The following is a 23,396-nucleotide window of genomic DNA, read 5'->3' as shown; positions in this document are numbered from 1 at the left end:
AGTTTCTAGCCCTCATGACGGTGGAGAACACTTCAAAATGTGATCCTTGTGCACCCTAAAGGCTCAAAAAGTGGAGCACAAATAAAAAACACCCAATATATTATTTTTACACAATTTCATTATTTTAAAGCTAATCTCATGATTTTTGGTGAGCCTGACTCATGATTTTTGAATACTTGGGGTTGGCAATACAGTTTGTAACTGCTGAAAATTCTTTGGAACCTCAGATGCATAACAGGATCAACTCAGCTCTTTCATTTGTGCCAAGTGGGTGCCAAGCCAGGAATCTACATCAGCCTTTCCAATTAGGACTTCAAGCATTGGGGAGAACTTTGTAAATGATTTCAAGAAATCAATTTAAGTTACTTTATTGGCATAGAAGCTATTCAGAGAAGATCAAAGATCTCTCTGCTACATGCCAAAGGTGTTCATGCCACAGATTTCATTTTTCCGGGCACGATTCACAATGTGTTTGGAGTTTTATCCTCTCTGCCCACTTAGGATTATTGTCTATTTCTGATAACGTGGAAGATTCCTCCATAACATGAGGCTTATTGTTTCTCTTAATTTCAGTTAAGTGAATCTGTGGCAAAAGACTGGAAGGGGAATTTCCCTAGTTATATTTGCACTGTTTTTGAGTTCTGGTTAGTAAGAGGTCCAGCTTTGTTTACAGAGAGAGAGTCCTCTCTGTTTCTGTGGTGATATGTGCCTGTTTGTTATTTCTCTTGCCTTCCGTTTTCCCATGCTATTCATGTTAGCTTTATGTATGTGTTATGAAACCTCTAAACAAACAATCCTTTTAAAAAGAGAGGTCCTTCCTGCCGTCTATTCTTACCGACCTCCAACAAATGTGCTCAGCAACTGGGCCCAAACTGTAATGTGCTTGTAAGGACAGCAGATTGCTCACAGGATGGGAAAAGGAACATCCCATGAGAGTGCTGCACTATTACAGATTACACAGGTCTAAGAATGGGGCTGCTCTCACCAGGTTTAACCCTTTGCACTTGGGCTAAAGAAAGAGGAACTGGTGCAGCCCTTGTTCTGAGAGTGGCTTAAGCTAGACTAGAGGCTGTCAGTAAGCAGAGCATGGTGACTGGCAGGCCCTTTTGAACGAACCCTCAAATCTTTTTATTTACTTATTGTTGGATGATTATTTTCTCTAGAGGCTGGACCTTGACTAGACCAAGCAATTCGGACTTTAACAAAAAATAATTGACCTGCCCTGGCTGGACAATGGCGGGGGGAGTGATAGGGCCGGCACTTCCATTTAGGTGACCTAGGTGGTCGTCTAGGCCTCCAAGATGTGGGAGGGCGGTCATTAGGCACTGGGGGGGTCCTTCCACACTCCGGGTCTTCGGTGGCAATTCTGCAGCAGGTCCTTCACTGGCTCCGGGACCCACCGCCGAAGTGCTCCGAAGACCGGAAGCGCAGAAGGACACCCCACCCCCCCGCAGAATTGCCACCGAGTGGGAGTTTGGAAGGACCCCCGCCTAAGGCGCCAAAAACCTTGGCGCCGCTCCTGGGGAGCGAGGACCCTGGGGTCTGTTTGCAGTCTGGGGGAGGGGCTAAGAACCCGGACTCCTGGGTTCTTTTCCCGGTTCTGGAAGGGGCTCTGCTCTGTGAATTATGGGAGGGGAGCTTTGAGTCCTGGGCCTCGCCTGTGCCACAGAACACGTGACCAGGCAGCTGGGCCCTATCCCAGCCCTATGCGAGTCTTGCCTTATACGGGGCGGCTCCAGCTAGAAGCCAACCTAACCCATGCGCACTAGCGCAAATAACAGCCGGGCCCAGAAAGCGCATGCGGTTTGAGAAGTGACGGGGTGTGGGGGAGTAGTCGGAGTGGCACATGCGCAGTGTAAAGAGAGGGCGCTTGGTGGTGGCGCAAGCGTAGTCATGGCCAGGCCGTGCCTCCGGGAAAGACATGCGCAGCAGCTACTGGAGACGACGTGCCGCGGGCACATGCGTGGCTGGGGCAGTGTCTGCGTGGTGAGGCTGAGCGATCCGCCGGCAACCTCTTGCGTCAGAGTGGGCGGTGCCTCAGGGCTGCGCCTGCGCAGCCGTGGGAGGCGGGGTGCTGGGGCTGTGAGGAGTCTGGTTTGTTGTTGTTGTCCCAGCTCCGGGGGCTCCTCAGTTGCCGCCGCGCCGCCATGTCCTGTCCTCAGGAGCCGCCGCAGCACAACAACAACAACAACCCCCCGGAAGAGGGGGCGCCCGCCGAGCCGGGCCTCAACAGTGAGTGCGCCCCGTGTATTAGCATAGGCAAATGACATGTAAATGAGGAGGGCCTGTGGGGAGCGCGACCCCCTCCCATCATCCCCCCTCACGGCGGGGATTGGCAGAGAGCGGGACCACGCGAGCGTCTCCGAGCCAATCCGCAGGGTCCCGGGCGCAGTTGGTTCCGCTGCGTCCGCATAGGGGGTTTTAGAGGTGGAGGAGGGGCTGGGTACCTGGGGTCGGGGGGAAGCAGCATAGGGGAGGGCGCTTCGAGGGATGGGGGGGTCTGTGGGGTTGGGGTTAACTGGGAGGGGGTTATGTAACTCTATGGGGGAAGGGTACCTTGGCAGGCTGAGGGTCTTTAGAGAGTTGGGGGTATACTGGGGTGTGGAGAATGAATATGGTATATGGGGGGCGCTCTAGGAGGTTGGGATATACTGGGGTGTGGAGGAGGAATAGGATATGTGAGGGGCTCTAGCAGGCGAGGGTACAGGAGTGTAGAGGAGGCCTAGGGAATGCAGGGAGGCTCTAGGGTGTTGGAGTATACCATGGTGTGGAGGAGGAATAGGATATGTTGGAGGAGGTAGGGGGTTGGAAGGCACTTATGGTTTTGGAGGCCCCATGGATGGGTTTTTTGGAGGGAGAGGGTGGTCTGGGTCTTGCATATTGGACAGAGTGGTGAGAAGAGATGCATTATTGTGGTCTGTGGGGTGGAGATAAGGGCTGGGGTTCCGTGGGAGGATGACAAAAGGGGAGGTTGTTCAGGAGTTAAAGGGGGATGAAATTGGCTCTGTTCAGAATGGGAGGCAGCTGAGGGGACCATGGGCAGCAGATTATCTTGTTGTGGGAATAGGTTTATTGAATGGCTGAGTTTAGGTAATATCAGGAGACCAAATGATCCCATTTAACTCAGTAAGTTTTAGTGGGTAGGGTATAAGTACAGTGGATGAGTCAAATGCAGGGGGAGTCAGGGAATTTTAGTAGCAGGGTTAATAACAGGGATGTGAGTAAAGGTGGATGTGACTTGGTATGTAATGAGGAGAGGGAGTAGGTTTGTTTTGTGACAGGAATGAATTTTAGTGACTGGTTCTAACAGCAAAGATGATGGTACAGCAAGAAAGTGGGGAGGAGCTTGACTGTGGGAATGATTTTTTTTCAGTGACTCAGTATCGCTGATGTGAGCTATTTTTCGCTGTATCTCACATATATGTCAGCTGCTTTGCTGCATCCTTTTGTTCCAATAAATTTGTGTGGAAGCCTGGTGATTTTTATCTAGGCTCTCATATTGGTTTAACTGATATGTTTTACATCTCAAATGCACGGCCATTCAATATATATTTTGGTTTGCTTTTAAGTGCCAAGGATACTGTGATAAAACAAAATGTATTAATGATTAACCGTTCCCTCTATCCTGGTTTGCTAAATCATCCACAAAATATTTCAATAGGACCAGCTGAGTGATCTGTGGTAATTCAGCGGGAAATGTATTAGATGAGAGTAAACTGTGTTGATATAACAACCTTTCCACTTCATTTTTGTCTGTGCATTGAATGTCATGTTAATTACAGCAGTGTGTTTCTCTGATCCGTTGTCCTTGGAGAACTGCACACACACACAAATAAAACAAAGGCACCATGTAAAACTATATATTAATTGATAAGATTTCACTTAATTTTTGGACATTTCATCTTAGATGTCCAAAAAAAGCATGTCCAAGTAAACCTAATGTCTATTTCTACAATTTATAATTAGTTTATCCTTGATCTGAAAATACTCATTCTTCCATGCTTCATTTTTTTTCCTTTTTCTGTTCACTATTAATACAGTGACTTACTGAGTTGGACATGTCAATCTGTAAGATACAAGCAGCAAGAAGGGGTTCAGTGTAAACATTTTAGGTCCCAATCTTGAAATGAACTCCACAGGGCACATTCCCATTGAAATTAGTGGGGCATCATGCAAGGCTGCCCACAGATGTCTCACTGCAGGATCAGAGCATAAAGAGTTAGTAAAATCAATGCAGTTACTCAGGTTGGCAAGTGCTGTGTGGTAGCATGAAGTGTTTTCAGGACTGGGCCCCGTAAGCAAAACCGATGTAGCCTGTCAGTTTCATGAAGGCTGAATACCAGTTGTCAGTTCAATTTTGTCAGACTAGTGAGTCTATACGTTAATTCATTTTTGTTCTAAAATATCCCTTGCATTTATTTAGTGAGTTTCATGCAAAGATCTCAAATCACATATAGAGGTGAATCTTGCCCACTGTGTCAGTGACAGAGCTGGCAATGGAACTTGGAACTCGGAACTCCTGATTTCAGTCTTATGCACTAACCACAAAAGTGTGCTCTCTCTGGTATTTCCTGATGCCTCACTCGGATTTTAATTCGTTCGTACTTCTGTTAGATATCAGCAAAAAAACAAACACAAAAAACTCCAACAATTTAAACTGGAACACGCTTAGAGTTGTTATGTTGTCTATTTTTCAACAATATTTACTACATTACTGAGGAAAAAAAGTCAAAAGGAGGGTCTCCTCTGTTATAGCTGTACATCTGAGAAGTCTGGTTGCTGTTGTTGAGTACTTCTGGAATGTGACCACCAGTGCTGTAAAAAGCACCCAAGGTCCCTGTTTAGTCAAGTACTGCTACATCATTCTGGCCTTTTTACTGTGAAGGTGAAACAAAAAACCCTAAAGTGTTATTGTGGGATATCTGTTAAATGGAAAATATTACTGTGGGAAATGGAAAAGCTTTTTTTGACAATGGTATTTTACTTTAATTACTGCTTAAGCATTTAGTGATACTTAAACAGTCAGCAAATTATGCTAGATTCTATAGCTTTTATGAGATTATCCATTGGAATTTTTTATCTAATAGCCATTATGCAGACACAGCATCTTCTGTGAGCCAGAAAGCTTAGTTATCACTGCTTCAGACTTGCAGTAAAATTTAGGAAAAGTTGCCTATAAATTTTTTATGTTACTTCAGAAATTAGCCAGTTGGACCAGTCCCTGCAGTCATATAGTGTGTTAAAATGCCTATTCTGCATAGAGCTCCATTGACTTCAACAGGACTCTGTGATGTCAGTTTGAGAAACAGAGTAATAAAAGTAAATTGAATTTGAATTAATACCCAAAACAATAAATCCATCCTACTCTGCAACAAAACTTAGTTCAAGTTTTTCTATAGAAAACCATCAATTGTAAACATAAATCTCAGAACAATACGTATTTTTTTTCTAGATTTTGACCTAATTAACAGAAGCAGGGTTATTAAAGCTGTGTAGCAAATGATCATGTTCATACATGCTTCAGTTCCTAAGCATATCTGTATGCCTGATGTTCTGGATACATACAGTTGTTGCTTGTAAAAGGGACACTGTCATATCACTTTAGGTTCAGAATTTTAAGATAAAAGTCTTGTGAAATGTAAGCTTAATGGAATTTTTTCCTTGACAGCTAAACTTTCTAATGAAAGTTTGTTAACATGTAATTATTCCTCCACTGTGTATGTGATCCTATCATTGTGCTAGTCCATGAGAACCTGAAAGTAAATCTAAACTTGTTCATTAAAGACAAAATTGAAATTTGCATGTGGTATGTCCAAGTTTATTAAAATGCAGGAAAGTAAAAAATGGGGAAAAAATAACTAGTCTTTTGGTTTTAATCTGTTAGCTATATATAAGGCATTTTAAAAAAAACAAAACCCTAATCTGATCTTCTCACTTTTATTACGTATTAATCTCTTGACTAAATTTCTATTTTAAAAAGTACATGACATTGCTTCAGATTGCTTTTTGAAGTGAAAGTGCACAATTTTCTTTTTTGAGAAAATGTCAAATTCACAATTTTTAACAAAATGCATACCTTTCAGGTGGTTGGTTAAAATTTTAGGATGAATAAAGTGCCAATTCTTAGTGTGGTGCTTGAATCTACAGTCTGATAAACTGAAATGTTCTCCCTTTGGGGGGTAATATTACTCTTTGGGGAGATTGGTTTGGGGATGAGAAGCACCATTTTTTGACTTGGTTAATCTAGTCCAGTGTCTTAATCTAATCTAGTCTAGTCTCAACCTATTTGACCCACAATGTATTACCTTGGCTGCATCCAATACTACCTATATGGCCCTGAGGATGTCACGGGGGCCGCAGCTGTGCGCTGATTGGGCCACAGGTTGAGAACCACTGATCTAGTCTCAAATATTTTTCTGGGATAATGTTGCTGCTGGTGCTCCCAGTCCCAGTACTAAACAGCCAGCATATTTGGATCTGTAAGCAGAGGAAAAGGGAATATACTTGATCTTCAGCAGTTACTTTTGGCCATCACTTTGGAGCTGCATGAATGGACTTTAGAGGATTTCACATCCAGCCCATCTCAGCCAGAAGGAAGGTTATAACACAGTGTCTTTGATGGAGGGGATCATCAAGCACCTTTTCAAACAGCAGTTTGTGGCTGTTTCTTGAGCTCTGTATTGGAAATCTTGACAGTGTTTAAGCTTAATATCAGAATGCCTTGACACTCACTAAACATGTTTTGACTCATCAGAGATGAGTGGTCAGATGGAGAACGTGCAGCTTGTCACGTAAACTCCCTCCTAGGCCTTCTTTTGATGGGAGGAGTATTTAATTATGTTTTAACTTGTTTCCTCCAGTGTGCCTCTAACATAAGTTATTTAAGTAGCAAATTCCACAATTTAGCTCTATTAAGACTGTGTTTTGTAGGCTTAAGCACAACTGAGTCCCAATCATGCCAGTGCAGTGATAGGTTATAGCAGTCAATTCTGATTAGTCCTCCACTGCAATCCCAGGCTTCCCCTTTGGTCATCTACCAAAACTTCTCCACCAGGCTAACCTTACAAGAAGTGGCCTTCCTTATTTAAGTTTACTGTCAGACTCCAATAGCTCTGCCTTCCTTTCTTTCCTGTTATTTGCTACTGAACTCTGTTGTACAAGGTCAGCAGGTGAGAGGGGCTGAGGGTGAAAAGAAATTCTTCATATTCTTCACTCATTATAGATCGCACCATAGTAGATTTTCTGAACCCAAAGTTGTTACCAGCTGCTGACTTGCAGCTATCTGAGCTAACCAATTCCCTAATTGCAATTGCAGCATGCCTTTCCACAGGTATTAGTGACATCATAATGGAAGGTGGTTGCTCTAGGGTAGGTCAACTGTCCTGGCATACTTCTTGAAATGTGTTCTTCCTTTTCTGAAATTCTGCAGTCACTGCTGATCATCCCAGCTCTGAAATACAGTGCAGTCCCACCATTCCATGCCCCTTGGTCTGACCTAAAACTGCCTTTCCACAGCTAATGCTTCATTGGCTAAAAAGCCAGACATTCAGTTGTTCAGCTGGTGCATGGGTTCTAGATCATCTTGCAGAGTGCTCTGGCAGTGGCAGAAACACCATCATATTCTCACTGCAGCTGCTCTGTAAGACTCCTGGTACCAGCACACTGTGTGTGTGAATATAATCAACAGCATCTCCATCCTGGGAGACATTCCTGGTTACTGAAGCATAATGGAGAATTTGCTAGGGTGTGGCAGAGTTAGCAATTGATCCACTGGTTCTATGACAAAACTTCTGGAACCAGAAAAGGAATTCTTGGAATGTGACCTCCACTCCCAGAATGTACATGGGTTGGTACATGGGCAGTGTGCATTCACCCATAATTTATCACCCACATATGTCACTCTTGCAATGTCATATCATAAAATTGTTGGAGTTAATGTAATTGAGCCCAGCACCAGTCTGAACACGGGCTTTAAGTGAGTGCACTAAGCATGATTAATAATTGATTGCTTCATTTGAATCAAATAATATGGGTTGCATATTGCTGACCTTTTTTAGCCAAGGTAGACTACCGTAAGAGGTCAGTCAATGTGGTGATATTCCCTGGGACCAGAACCGAATCTCCATTTAAAATTTCACTTTCACTTAGAAAAATCACTGGCCAATAGTTTGTATGCACACTGTTAAACTTAGTCTAGTAAATTAAAAAAATTATTAAATTTAAAATACCCTTGCTAATACTTTAGGTTTTCCAGTCTCCCAGTTTCTATTTTTAAAATGTTTTTTTCTCTTCCTCAGTTGATGTGAAAAGATTACACAGATTGGGGAACCTGACATTATACAAGATAAGAGTGACACATTTTATACCCAGTGTTGTCTAATACAAAAAGTAAACAAATGATCAGTAGGAATGTTTTAGGTGTGACAGTAGTAAGTTTAAAAAAGAAATCAGAAAAGCATGTTATCTTTAAGATAATAAGTGTGTTTTATTTTTGAGAGTATTTGTTCTCTGCTATCCCAGTTCTTATATTGACATGAGAATAAAATTTGTATTAAGCTTTGAAAACAATTTTTGTTTGAGGTAGCAACTTTATATTGTTAGTATAACAGGGTGAGAGATTCTGAAGTGATTCAGGAGCACAAGTCCCAGTAGTTTGTTGCTATTGAAAATTCCTCCCATTAAACAAAAATGATAGTTTTTAAAGTAGTCCAGCCTGCTAATAGTTTTGATTTTAAAATAGAGTATTTAGATTCTGTGTATGCCATAATAAATCCTACTTACATCAAAGAGTTGTGTTGACCAAAAAGCCCTACTAGTATATAAAGATGCAAAACAACAACTTCTTCAACAAACTGCTTTGTAATATCCCAGTGGCATAGTTCTTCAGACTAAAATAGGATGTAATAAGATTCTGAATTTGAATATAGTCTGAGACGAGGGTCTGAAAAAAGGTATAAAATGAATTGCTTGAACCATGACAGATAAAAGTGACACCAGATGAAAATTATTGCGCTAAAGAACAAGAGCTTATGCAGAAAAGAAACTTAATGTGTTTTAGCTTATGCCAACTGTTCTCAGACAATTCATGTACTCCGATTAAAAAGGAAACTGTGTATATTCTCAAATGATAAAGTTAATGAGTTTGAATAAGAACCCCAGGTTTGCAGTTGAATGGGCACTGGATTAAATAGGTGACCCATACGTCAGGACTCAAGTGGCTTAAATTCACCAGTCAGAACATAAACTATCTATTTATTAATATTTTCAGAATATCCTAAATGAAACCTGTGACTGCTTGCTTAATGTACTGGTAAAATGTTTTATAGTGTTCCTTTGCATGTTTAGTACAGTCTGCATTTAAGGCATGTGTTTAAAGCATGTGTTTTCAGTGCTAATATGATGCACACAGCTCCTCAATCCAATTGAGGTCCTTACACTGAGATCCTGTAGTTAAAACTAGTTATAACAGTGGCTCTCAAACTTTTTTTACTGGTGACACCTTTCACAGAGCAAACCTCTGAGTGTGATCCCCCCTTATAAATTAAAAACACTTTTAAAGTGCTGGAGGGAAAGCAGGGTTTGAGGTGGAGGTTGACAGCTCTCGACCCCCAATGTAATAACCTTGCTACCCCCTGAGGGATCCCGACCCCCAGTTTGAGAGCCCCTGAGTTATAAGAACAGAGTCAGAATGAATTACAATATATGTAGGCTAAGTGTAGTACTTAGTATATAGAATCTTCCCTGCAAAAATAGGGTTAACTATCAGTTACAAGAAAGCGGTTAACTAGGTTAACAATAATTATTTGCACTAATTGAATTAGAAAATGTTAAACTAAATATTTATATAAGACTGTAAGATTGTTAGAGACTTCACCTGCCCATCTCAAAATATTACAAAGTGAGAACCCTGGTTTTCCCACATACCTAGCATAAGTGGTAGAGCATATGTGTGAACACACAAACTCCATTTCCAGCCAATTATAACCAACTTAGTTTCGTAGCGTACAGTAGATGTGCATAGGTCTTTAAATATGTGGGAAAACAAGGGGCCTGCCTCAATGACCTCATAATTCATAGACCTGTGAATCTATAATCTAAATTGGATACATCCCAGTTATTAAAGTTCTGATGTGAGGGGTAACAGACAGTACTGGAGAGGAGATTGGGAATGGAAGGCCAGCTGAAAGAAGTGAGATTTTGTTTGGGAAAAGGAAAAGGAGATTGCTTGCCATATGGCTAGAGAGGGAGGTTGTTCCAAGCATAGGGGGCATTGTGGGGAAATAGGCATGAAATTGCAAGTGGGAAAGAACAAAGAGAATATTAAAGAATGGAATTGGTTTGGTTCAAGGGTGAGGTGTAGAGAGAGGGGTAGAGTCTGAAGTTATATGGTAAGGATTTGGAGCTTAAACCGGATACTTTAAGGGGATGCCTGGTAGGGGATTTTAAAGAAATAGCATGAGGGAGGGGAATGACTGTTATAACTTCCAATCAAGACTGTTGAGTTCAGAACTTTTAAGACTGCAGTTAACTTAAGGGATGGGGAAACAGACCTGCCATTCTTGTCTTCTCTATTTGTTTATGAACATTTTTTTTTCTGGCATCAGTGGATGTTATCTGAATTCACCATGCTCACATTCTTTCTGCATGTAAATGATAAACCATAAGTGAGGTTTTAGTTCGCTGCTTTTAATGAGCGCTATCTGGCTGGCCCAACAGGTTCCTGGGTGGAGTTACAGATGAACGGCAATGGCAATAGCAATGATAATGCTAGTGGGAAAAATGGGGGCCTGGAACATGTCCCTTCGTCATCCTCTATCCACAATGGAGACATGGAAAAAATCCTTCTGGATGCCCAGCACGAATCAGGACAGAGTAGTTCAAGGGGTAGTTCGCACTGTGACAGGTAAGGAAACACAGCTGTATCAGATCTCTTGAACCACTTACTTTCCCATATGTTATGTGATGCAATTTCCATTCTTGATCCTTTATCAAGGGAAAATGACATTTTATTAGCTGTATACTTCTTCATCCATGAGCCAGCCAATGTGCCATTTGGAATACTTGCTGAACCCTGCTAGCTTTAAACAGTATAGAACTTGGTTTGTTTGAAAAGCAAGTAATTGTTGTTAAACTTAAATACAGGAGTAGAACAAATTGCATCAATATCAGTGTGAAATCTTTTATTAGCATTGTTCATGTACTGTGTAAAAAATAATTAACGATGTGATTACTGATGCATGATCATTTAAGAGAAGGTAAGAACAAGGGATCCTATGACTGAAGGTAGTATTCACTTTGATGAAAATGTAATAAATTGGCTTTATCAATTTTTCAAAGTAACTTACTCAGTTACAGCTATATACTGTGTGTCCAGGCAAGAATAAATGCAGGACAGCGATGGAATAAACAACATATTCATAATTCCAATCCCTCTTTCTCCCACAGAGGAAGTAATTGGGAGAAAAAAGTGTCTTCACTCGAAAAAGCCTTCTACTTTCTGCCCTTAAAAGCCAAATGTTTTTATTTAGATCAAGTAAAATAATCTTGCTTATCATGTCAAAACAAGTGATACCCTTAAGGTTTCACTGTAGTTCTCCCTCAGAATTGTTGGACAGTTAAGATGGTGTTGGAGCTATCTTGGGAGCCTCTTTTTCTTTTTCTTTTCTTTTATTGCTGGACAAATGCTCTCTTCTTGCCATGTCAGGTATGTAACATTTATATCACGCTAGATCAGATGTACAGCCTACAATGAGTCTGGATGGAACTTGAAATTAACTCAGTGATGATTTCAAATAAAATTACCAAGTGCAATGGACAAGAAGAGTTTAAAAGATTTTTTTTAAAGCTACTCCCTCAGAAAAAAGCAGTTTGCTATACCTTTATTTCTAAGAAATTGTAAGCTGCCAGTAAATAGCATAATATGTTGTCACTTTCTAGTTCAACTGGAAACATTTGCTAGGTAGTGTCTGTAATGCTAATTTTCGTTCCTATTAAGGTAAGGACTTTCTTTCCACCCACATCTTTAATTGCCTCAGTACTTTTAATTTAAATACTGTCAGATAAAAATGTGAGATGAAGACAAATCCCTTTTTCTTTTTTCTCAACAGCGAATGCTTGGAAAACAAAAGTTCCAGTTTTGTAGTGAGCATATCAGCTCATGATAATAGACAATAGTTGGATATTTATAGAAACCTAAGGTCTAAAACATTTGTAGAAAGGAGTGATAACGGCTGTAAACCGTCTATTGAGTTGTTTAAAAGAGGTCCTGTTCCCAGTGTAACTTTTTTTTCATTCACTATCCATCTTTTTAATGAGAGCTAAAATCAGATTAAAGAAGGGTGTCTAGAATTTTGATGCAATGAAATGACATCTCTACATTGCGCTGTACTTTTACTCTGTCACTGATTTTAAATTCTCTAGCGTTTTTTCCCATCTGGGTGTGAATGTTACTAAAGCAGGGGTGAGCAAACTACGGCCCGCAGGCCAAATCCAGCCTGCCAGCCGTTTTAATCAAGCCCTTGAGCTCCTGCTGAGGAGCAGGGTCTGGGGCTTTCCCCACTACAGCAGGGAGTAGGGTCAGGGCCACTTCATGCGGTTCCCGGAAGCAGCAGCATGACCCCCCTCCAGCTCTTATGCGTAGGGGCAGCCAGGGGGCTCTGGTCTGCATGCTGCTGCCACCCCTACGGCTCCCATTGGCTGGGAACCGTGGCCAATGGAAGCTGCAGGAGCGGTGCCTGTGGACAGGGTAGCGTGCAGAGCTGCCTGGCCGCGCCTCCGCGTAGGATCCAGGGAAGAGACATGCCGTTGCTTCCAGGAGCTCTTGAGGTAAGCCCTGCCTGGAACCTGCACTCCTGAGCCTCCCCCCGCACTCCAACCCCCTGCCCAGCCCTGATCGCCCTCCCGCCCTCCAAACCCCTCAGTCCCAGCTCGGAGCTCCCTCCTGCACCTCAAACCCTCATCTCCAGCCTAGAGCCTGCACCCCCAGCTGGAGCCTACACCCTCTTCCGCACCCCAACACTCTGCCCCAGCTCTGATTCTCCTCCCGCATCCTACCTCCCCAGCCTGGAGCCCCCTTCTGCACCCTGAACTCCTCATTTCTGGTCCCACCCTGAGCCCTCACCCCAACCCCAATTTTGTGAGCATTCATGGCCAGCCATACAATTTCTATTCCCAGATGTGGCCCTTGGGCCAAAAAGTTTGCCCACCCCTGTACTAAAGTGTTTCTCTTTAGTAGAGTATACTTAGGTTTTAATATTGAAAATAAAAGTATTTATTCCTTTGGGTGGTTAATTTGTTAACTATTAAAAGATATTTTGGTGTGTAACATGTAATGCCTACTGGAGAAATTCCTTAGTGTGCAGTGGAACAACAGTAAGGAATTCCTCCCACAGACATAGTCCTTTAAGCAACCACTTTTAAAATACCTACAAAGTTTCAGGTACAGTTTTAGTCAAACTCCATTTAGGGATCCACCTTCTAGGTAACCTGATTTTGCTCATGACTGAGGTTAGTTTTACATCACTGCCATCTTTTTGATATACAGTAGCAACTGTAGCAATGTATTGCCTCACGGGATGAGAGTTCGGGACTCCATCTTGGTCCTTTGCTCCTGGGCCGGAGTTACAGTGGAGTCATTGTGGTGATTCCGTCCCATCTCTTTATGATTAACTGAAGGGTGGTTGGGGATGGGGAGGGTATTAAAACAGGAACAAACTGGAAATATGGGAAATCTTTGGGACTTGGAGGGTTTTTCCTTGGGGGGCATAATGATAAAGAATCCTTGTTTCTCATCTGAATTGTCTGCGTACCTTATATGTAGAAATAATGGAACTATGGTGCAAGTAAACTGACGTTTCAGTAATTTAATAACCCAAAAGTGACAGTAATGCCATCATTCTTTCCTTTAGCCCTTCCCCTCAAGAAGACGGACAGATAATGTTTGATGTGGAAATGCACACGAGTAAGGACAATAGTTCTCAGGTATTTTCTTCAGTAAATTCTGAAGTACACAACACGTTGTCCAGGAGAGCAGTGTTTAAGACACAATATTGTATATTGTAAATAGACAACTTCATGTCAAGACGAATAAAAAAATAATTAGTAAAGCATGCTAGAGGGCTGAAGCCAAACATTAAAAATTATAAATTCTGTATATAAATATACAGCTCTAAACTTTTAATTTCCAGCAATGCATTATTAATATAGTATGGAAACAGCTGAGTGTACAGTACCTATACTGAATTAAAGGCCAAGAATATTAAACTCGAGTTATTAAAAGCCTGTTTGTTCAAGATCTGGAAATGTCCTTTTAGAATAACCGTGTTTACTTGTATTATCATGTTATTTGTATCTTTTAAAATTAAGGCAACAGTTTGACTTGAACTATGTGAACAACATTATCCATTCTTGCTTACTTCCGGTGTAAATAAGTTTTAATGATTCATTGAGTCTTTGTATAGTTAAGGTTATGATGGTAACTATATTATAAACTTGTATTTTAAGAGATTATAACATGTCTATTAAAAACTTTGCTCTGGGAGGTGGTGGTATAAAAAAAAATTATATTTTACTAAGCAGAGAAGGAGAGAGTTATTTGTATGCTTAAATTCCAGTAGTAGGGAGAAAAAAAAAGTCTAGTTTGAAACACATGCTTTGGATTTATGCAACTTAGACTTTATAAAAATTCAATTTTTAAATCTTGGAGTGGGAGAGAATATCAGGCACCAATCCTGAACTTGAAATAATTGTTTTGAGTATATGTAGTAGCAAGTTATCAGAGATATTGTCAGGATTTCTTTTACACATCTAGTTATGTAGGTATGTGATAGAACTATTTGTTTTACAAATATTTAAATTACTATCTAAGAATTCAGGATAATCATTGCATGGTTAGTGAGCTCACATAATTCTCAGTCATCTCAACACAAAATGAATCTAATGCTGAACATTTAGTTTGGTCCTTTTATGAAATTTGCTGTCTTCAGCAGTACAAGTTGAGAGCAATAGTGGAAAAATGAACTGTGCATTTAATTTTTGTCAGAGAGGATGGCCAAACAATAGGATCGTCACTGTTGTGTAGCCCTATAGAGAACCATACCACTCTTGAGTGAGCTCATTTGCTTTTTGTTTTGTCATTCAGGGTTGCCATCTCCCTATTACAATTCAGCATGGTTACCTTTTTCCATTGTTTTGGTGCTTCTTTCAACTAAGCTGTACTCCAAGTGTTATAATGTAACCTTGCTAAAGACTGAATTTGGTCTCAGACTCCCGTTGAATTCAGCAGGGAGAGGACAGCTTGGGAATGCCAACACATGCAGCTCTAGGCTTGGCAGTTCATACCCACGGCACTTCTGGGCTTGCTGCATCAGTTATGAAAGTAAAACAGTTTCTTGAGCCCCTGGCACCTCTTCCATTACAAATTAAATATTATATATGACAGTCCCATTAATCTTTGGGGTAGGGACTGTCATTTACCATATGCTTGTACAGTTCCTACTATAGTTGGGCCCAGACCTAGTTGAGGTCTACTGCAATATACATGTTAAATAATAGTAGTAAAATAACAAACAAAAGATATTTGTTGTGACATTGACAGCGGGCAAACTTCTGAAAGAAAGGATTTAAAATATTTTTGTACAATTTAAGCAGAAGTACTGCCCTTTTCATTTGATTACATCAGATTTAAGAATCACTAAAGTTTTAGGGAACAGTTTTTACTTTAAAACATTTCGTGCGACACCATCTTACTCCGGCTATTGGTAAAATCATCCTCTGAATTGTTCTTCACTCTAATTTGTAATATATTTAACTCTCATTACAATGAAGCTTGTTTAGTCAGTGATAAAATAATACATTTATTAGAGATGCACTGACATCAGCAAACCCTGTGAGCATAGTAAAATCTCTTCCAAATAAATCCTTGATGTCTTTTCAGTCATCATCACCTTTCCCTTCCCAACCCCAGCCTATATAGAAACAGCCCAATGGAATGAAAACTGCCAACATCTGCTGCTTATCATTTTGTCACTGCAGTTGATGCTCTTAAAATTAACAGCATGAAGAATAGCTGAGTAAGTGTTGTTACAGGGCATGTCCCATGTATATTTTCAGTCTGAAGAAGAAGCAGTAGAAGGAGAGAAAGAAGTGGAAATTTTGAAGAAAAGTGCTGACTGGGTTTCAGACTGGTCGAGTAGGCCTGAAAACATTCCTCCCAAGTGAGTGGAACTCTTTACTAATAAACACTCCTTCTGTAAGAAGGAAAGAAAAATCATGCTGCACACATATATGGAATTATTCTGGCTACCAAAATGGGATCATCACCGAAAAAACATTTTGAAGACTTGGGTTTTCCTTGGAGGATAGATAGCATGAAACCAATAAAAGCTGCAAAAAATGTAATTGCATAACAGAGATACCTTTACTGAAAGCAACCCAACAATAAGCTTAATATGAAGTTACTTTTTCCAGTGACACCAATGTCTTTACTTGTTAGAGCAGGGTACCTGGAGCTTGCATTGGTGGGGTTTAGTAACGGTTCATTGACTGGTCTGGTATTGGGCAAGTCACCTAAACTCTCTGCTTCTTGGTTTCTGCATTTGTAAAATAAGTATAATGCTTACTGACACCATAGGGACACTAGACACTGTCAAGCTTTGAAACCCTTAAATGGAAAGCACTAGATGAGTACAAAGTGTTTGTTAAACTGGAGGATGCTATCCATATATATCCATATATAATCCAAATATAGTGCCCATCTATAAAAAGGGAAATAAAAAGAACCCAGGAAACTACAGACCCAGTTAGTTTAACTTCTGTGCCAAGGAAGATAATAGAGCAAGTAATTAAAGAAATCATCTGTAAACACTTGGAAGGTGGTAAGGTGATAGGGAATAGCCAGCATGGATTTGTAAAGAACAAATCATGTCAAATCAATCTGATAGCTTTCTTTGATAGGATAACGAGCCTTGTGGATAAGGGAGAAGCGGTGGATGTGGTATACCTAGACTTTAGTAAGGCATTTGATACGGTCTCGCATGATATCCTTCTCTATAAACTAGGCAAATACAATTTAGATGGGGCTACTATAAGGTGAGTGCATAACTGGCTGGATAACCGTACTCAGAGATTAGTTATTAATGGCTCTCAATCCTGCTGGAAAGGTATAACAAGTGAGGTTCCGCAGGGGTCTCTTTTGGGACCGGGTCTGTTCAATATCTTCATCAACGACTTAGATGTTGGCATAGAAAGTACGCTTATTAAGTTTGCAGACGACACCAAACTGGGAGGGATTGCAACTGCTTTGGAGGGCAGGGTCAAAATTCAAAATGATCTGGACAAATTGGAGAAATGGTCTGAGGTAAACCAGATGAAGTTCAATAAAGACAAATGCAAAGTGCTCCACTTAGGAAGGAACAATCAGTTTCACACATACAGAATGGGAAGAGACTGTCTAGGAAGGAGTATGGCAGAAAGAGATCTAGGGGTCATAGTGGACCACAAGCTAAATATGAGTCAACAATGTGATACTGTTGCAAAAAAAGCAAATGTGATTCTGGGATGCATTAACAGGTGTGTTGTAAACAAGACACGAGAAGTAATTCTTCCACTCTACTCTGCGCTGGTTAGGCCACAACTGGAGTATTGTGTCCAGTTCTGGGCACCGCATTTCAAGAAAGATGTGGAGAAATTGGAGAGGGTCCAGAGAAGAGCAACAAGAATGATTAAAGGTCTTGAGAACATGACCTATGAAGGAACGCTGAAAGAATTGGGTTTATTTAGTTTGGAAAAGAGAAGACTGAGAGGGGACATGATAGCAGTTTTCAAGTATCTAAAAGGGTGTCATCAGGAGGAGGGAGAAAACTTGTTCACTTTAGCCTCTAATGATAGAACAAGAAGCAATGGGCTTAAACTGCAGCAAGGGAGATTTAGGTTGGACATTAGGAAAAAGTTCCTAACTGTCAGGGTAGTTAAACACTGGAATAAATTGCCTAGGGAGGTTGTGGAATCTCCATCTCTGGAAATATTTAAGAGTAGGTTAGATAAATGTCTATCAGGGATGGTCTAGACAGTACTTGGTCCTGCCATGAGGGCAGGGGACTGGACTCGATGACCTCTCGAGGTCCCTTCTAGTCCTAGAGTCTATGAATCTATGTCTGGGAGATTTCTGCCTCCCTGCTTGAAAGAAAAACGTGGCTATTACTAGCAAGTCATGTACTGAAATTTCCTATCCCAGACCTGCTTATCTCCCTGGCTTGTGCTCCCATTGTCTCTGTACTTGAGTAAGTGGGCTTTCCACACTACCTCACAATTTTTTTGGTCCCCTTCCATCTGGCTTTTACCCTATCTATTCCACCTTGAAAAAATCTGTGCAGTTCTGCAATATTCCTGTCTATTTTTTCCCTTCAGGGAATTTCACTTCAGACATCCTAAACGTGCAGTATCTTTAAGTATGAGAAAGAGTGGAGCTATGAAGAAAGGTGGCATTTTCTCTGCTGAGTTTCTTAAGGTTTTCATTCCATCTCTGTTTATATCTCATGTTTTGGCTTTGGGACTAGGGTAAGTACAAAGACTAATTTTAAACTTTGCATCTTTATTGCTTGTATACTTACTGTAGTACTATGGGAGCTACCAATCTGAGGAAGAGCATGATAAGAATGACCAGATTATCTTGACGTTGTACTGATAGGTCAAGTATATTTGAGATGTAGGGAAAACTACTTTTGCTGTGACGCAAATCTGTTTACTTGATTGTGTAGGGAAAGTTTGAGATTGAATGGTCATACATTCAGAATGCACAGATTATCATGAAATCAGTGACCTTAGTTGACTCTGAGACTCTACTGCAAATAACCTTTGCAGTGTCCTGTGGCATGACCCACTTGTTCATTTGCTCATTCTATTCAAATTCTGTAGAGTATAATGTAATAAAAGAACAATAAGACACTAAATATAAATATTATAGTGATTTTTTCCTCTCTTGCTCCAAGAAAAGTCTGTGTAACATCATTAGATGATGCTCCAGACCCATGTGTAATCTCCCACTAATTCTGAGTGGCTGGCTCTACTGCAGTTGCGTGATGGTACTGAAACTAAAGGTTTGAAACTTGAAACAGAAATATACACAACATTGTGTACCTCTCTGGCAAAATTAGCTACTGAATTTTCAAATGCTGTTAGCATTTTTGTAATTAGAAGTGATTTGCAAATATGTATCTCATGCCCTCTTGTGGTGGGGTCAGATAAATATATTTGTAAAATACTGTGTTTCAGTTTTTATTTAACTTCTTATTCAATTATTTCTTACACAAAGTTTGTCTTTCACTCGGATTTTAACATATTCTTATAAATGATTTTTTTTCCTTAGTCCTAGTTATTGGCTAAACTAGCTGGATAGAAAATGGGAAAAGAAAATATTTGATAGCAAAAATTTATACTTCTGAAATAAATTAGGTATGTTGCCTAGGTTTGTTAGAGATCTGCCTTTTTGTAAGCCCATAACACTCAATGTTTTAAAGTCTGTGTTAATATCTTTTTTCTTTAAGTGTAATATAAAGAATTTTGTATACATATTATTTTAGCTGGGATTTTCAAAGGAGACTTACGGAGCTAGACAGCCACCTCCTATTGAATTCCAGTGGGAGTTGAGTACCTAAATCGCTTGGGCTCTATTGGAAATCGCAGCCTTTATAGTTAGGTGTTTAGATGCAGTCACTTATATCGAAGAGAAGGGGGTGTTATGGAAAAACATCACAAAATGGAAACTATTGACAAGGGCAAACTGGAACAATTGAGTGAGCAAGGACTGTTTTGAAGGGAACTATTTCCATGAAATACAATGTTTTATGTTTTTATTTCAGCATCTACATTGGAAAACGACTGACCACACCTTCAGCCAGCACTTACTGAGAGAAGCAGAATGCCAAACTTGGAAATCCACGTGACCTGTGAAGATGTTATTGTCACATTAGTACATTTGAACTTGACCATTTTAAGCATGACCCCAGCCCTGCCCTTTCTTTACATATCCAGGTTCCAGTAACTCTTGGGATTCAGTATTGTATTGGAACTCTGTTGAGGTGTTTGACTACCCACCTTCTCTCCCCCCACCCCTTGGCCTGCAAAACACTTCAGTTGCCTAACAGACTGTACAATTGTCTATACATTGCAAGGGCTTCTTTCAGTACAAAATTCCACCAGCAAATTATAATTTTATCAGTGATGCTGTTGCCTCCTCTAGTACAACCTGACTTAAATCTGCAACTGCTCATGGAATAAATGTTGACTGTATTATAACAATTGCCAATCTCTTTAAAAGAAACTGAAGGTTGGTTAAAGTAAAAGTGAGTCTTTGTTTTTAGAAAACTGTTGGCTGTAAATCAAACTAAAAAATCATTGGCAATAAAGAATAAATAAATTTTAAAACCAGCTTTTTGGGTAATTTACTAACCCCCTATTTTGGCCATGAGTTTTAGTTTGCAGAAGGCAAAGACTGCACAAAACATAAAGCAGGATAATAACTTAAAGTCATCAGCATATGCTAATACTAGATAATTGTCATAATCTTGTCTTTCTATGAGGTAGGCTCCTTGTTTTTGGTAGGAAAATCTAATGCCTAGAAAACGTTAGAGGAATTGTGTTGTTTGCATGTGAAGAAGCTTTTATTTTCCTTTAGCTTTTTCCTTACTGGAAAATTGTAAATATAAAGTTTTCCTTTATAAAAGCAGTTTGAATGCAAATATTTTTGGTGTATTTAGACCAGGGATCCCCCGATTTGGTTCATGGCTTGTTCAGGGTAAACCCCTGGCAGGCCGCGAGACACTTTGTTTATCTGAGCTTACTGGGAGCTGCTAGCGGCCATACCTGCAGATGCTCAGGTAAACAAAGCGTCTCATGGCCCGCCAGAGGCTTACCCTGAACACGCCATGAACCAAGTTTGGAACCCCCTGATTTAGATTCTCTGTAAAAAGGGGAGTCTCTTGAAACCATCTACAATGATAAAGATACGGTAGTTCAGTAGGTACTCAAAAGCATTTGATCTGCTGTCTTCTTTAGTGAAGTTTTCAATATTTCCATTTCTCATTGTTTACTGTACAGTCTCCCTTGGGGATAATGTAGACCCTAAGGTCATTAGTGACGTCTCATGTAGCTAGGTAGAATTCTCACTAATGTTGTTGAACTTTTATCTTTGGGAACACTCAGCCTTGTCCTTCTTCAGTGACACTTTCTTCAAAATGTGACGCTTTAGTACCAAATCATTACAAAGCATCAGGACATAGCCTTGTCCTTAAGTAGATTTTATTGGATTTCAAAACATGTAGCATGACTCTGAAGGATAGAATACTTGGGTTTTTTAATATATATAAAAATATGATATAGGCTTTTTAATACTAAATATTTAGGGAACCAATGTTAATTTTAAAACTAGCAAAATCTCATTGAAATGGGAAATGCATTAGGCTGACTTGTAGAAAATGTTAAGAAAAACTGGTCAGCAAGTTTGGAAGAGAAACCTACCTTAAGTTTTCTGCTTGCATCAGATAAAGTTGATGATTTGGTATAGCAGTGATAGTTCAAAACAGTTCAAGCATGGAAGCTAATTCCTAGCTGAGGTTTGCTTTAAAAAGGGCACCTCAGGAAGCAAAGAGGCTAAGTATGAAATCCATTTAAAAAATGTGTTCATTTTATTCTCCACTTCTCACAGCCTTTAGGAGAAGGTTAGTAGGCTTTAAGACAAGTCCAGTGTGAAAGGGTAGTTGAAGCATTCTGTTTAGGCATCTGTTTTTTCCTTTAATCTCAGATATTAGTAGCTCGTGAATTATCTACAACTACGTATTTATTTCAAGTGTGGATATTGGGTTTCATCCAGACGTGGAAGAAAAAAGTGACGAGTGTTTTTAGGCAGTATAAACCACCTTATTTTAGAGACCTAAATAAAACAGGAAGGGAGAAAGGCTGGTATACTTTATTAGTACTAATTATAGCATCTTCTTTTGTATGAAAATTGGAATAGTAGCAAAATAGATTTATAATAAGTAGGGAATATCTTTGTTTTAAAAAAAAACACCATCCATATTACATTGATTCATCTGCAGAATACTTGATAAATTAATATGTTACAAGCTTGTGACTAGAGGATAAGCACAGCTATGTGCTAATATTTCAAGCAGCTGTGAGATTAAAAATTGTTCATGGAAAATATTACTGAAAAATGGATACCTGATCACTGTAGCACTTGTTATCATACAATGATACAATGCAGTATTTATTGATACCCACACACAAGCTTGGGATGGAAGTCTACAACTTTTAGTTTTACAATGAACCGAAACAGATCGTTGTATAATCTGAAAAGGGGTTTCAGCTATTGATAGTTGAAGTTTTGTTAAGATAAATATTGTTTAAAAGCTTTATACCTGTTTACAATTTTGGGGAAAAAAATGCAGGCTTCATTTTTCTTGTGTTCAGTGAAAACTGGCTTAAAATATTTGTAAATAGGATCAAGCAAAAATACATAAACTCGCACATTAAAAAAATGTGACAGGCTAACCTAACTGTAGCAAGTACATATTTACTTACTCTGTTTTGAAAAGTAAAAACTGAAAACGCTGTTAGAAATTCAGATTTTTTAATTGACCCACTTGTTGAAATTATTGAAGTTAACTGAGCCAAAGTGATTATGCATCCTTCATATATTTAGTTAGCACTTTGTAACATTATATACAGTTTACAGTACATGTATAAGTTGTAGCTATAAACATTTTGTGCCATTAAAGCGCTCACAAAGCTCTCTATGTGTCTGTTAGATCGCTTTGTACCAAATCCACCCCCACCCACCAGAGAAGATGTTGGATAACTTTATGCTGCTGCTTGTTTATGAAGTAATAACTGTATCCTGAGTTAAATGAACCAAGAGGTTGACTTTATTAGAGTGGGATCATCAAGTTCTTGTGATGAAAAGTAATTAAAATATTGCCTTCATCAACCACGTTCACTACTTCCATCCTCTCCCAGCACCGTGATCTCCTTGTAGATCAGGAAGACTGTGGTACCACAAATAAGAACCATGTATTGTGCTTTAAGATCCATTGTCTCCTGGGCCAGTTATAGTTCTAAGACTCCTTCCAATTCAATTATAAATGCAATTTGAAGAGTTGAGGCCGTTCCTTGTTCTAAGTCGATAGAGCTATGACGTTTACACCAGCTGAGCATCTGCCCTTGCAGTATTAGCACAAGGTTATTTCTTACCTTAAGGATGTCAAGGTATTGGAGAGGGCTGAAAAGGGTGTGGAGTTTATCTATGTACATTTTAAAAGTAGCAGTTTTTGTGGCCCATTTTATTTCCTTCCTGATTTTTTTATTGTTTAATGTAAACTTAAAAAGAAGTGTAAGAAATTAAT

The 23,396-nt window shown here is 39.9% G+C and overlaps 1 protein-coding gene across 1 annotated transcript; it reads left to right on the top strand.

Annotated features, from left to right (window-relative positions):
• Positions 1–2,040: 2,040 nt before the first annotated feature.
• BNIP3L (BCL2 interacting protein 3 like) lies at positions 2,041–22,788 on the top strand. The gene is made up of 6 exons (XM_030552016.1): positions 2,041–2,232; positions 10,717–10,903; positions 13,908–13,980; positions 16,111–16,214; positions 18,406–18,555; positions 19,857–22,788. The coding sequence occupies exons 1-6, from the start codon at positions 2,148–2,150 to the stop codon at positions 19,903–19,905; spliced, it is 648 nt and encodes a 215-aa protein (XP_030407876.1). The 5' UTR covers positions 2,041–2,147; the 3' UTR covers positions 19,906–22,788.
• The last annotated feature ends 608 nt before the right edge of the window (positions 22,789–23,396 follow it).

This window comes from Gopherus evgoodei, chromosome 2, assembly GCF_007399415.2.
Source record: "Gopherus evgoodei ecotype Sinaloan lineage chromosome 2, rGopEvg1_v1.p, whole genome shotgun sequence".
NCBI classification, from domain to species: Eukaryota; Metazoa; Chordata; order Testudines; family Testudinidae; genus Gopherus; species Gopherus evgoodei.
This window is presented reverse-complemented; position numbering and strand designations above follow the sequence as displayed.

Coding starts and splice junctions, on each gene's coding strand:
- BNIP3L (XM_030552016.1), top strand. CDS start 2,148: ATGTCCTGTCCTCAGGAGCCGCCGCAGCACAACAACAACAACAACCCC. Junction 10,904..13,907: donor GGTAGTTCGCACTGTGACAG/GTAAGGAAACAC, acceptor TCTTTCCTTTAG/CCCTTCCCCTCAAGAAGACG. Junction 16,215..18,405: donor CCTGAAAACATTCCTCCCAA/GTGAGTGGAACT, acceptor TTTTCCCTTCAG/GGAATTTCACTTCAGACATC.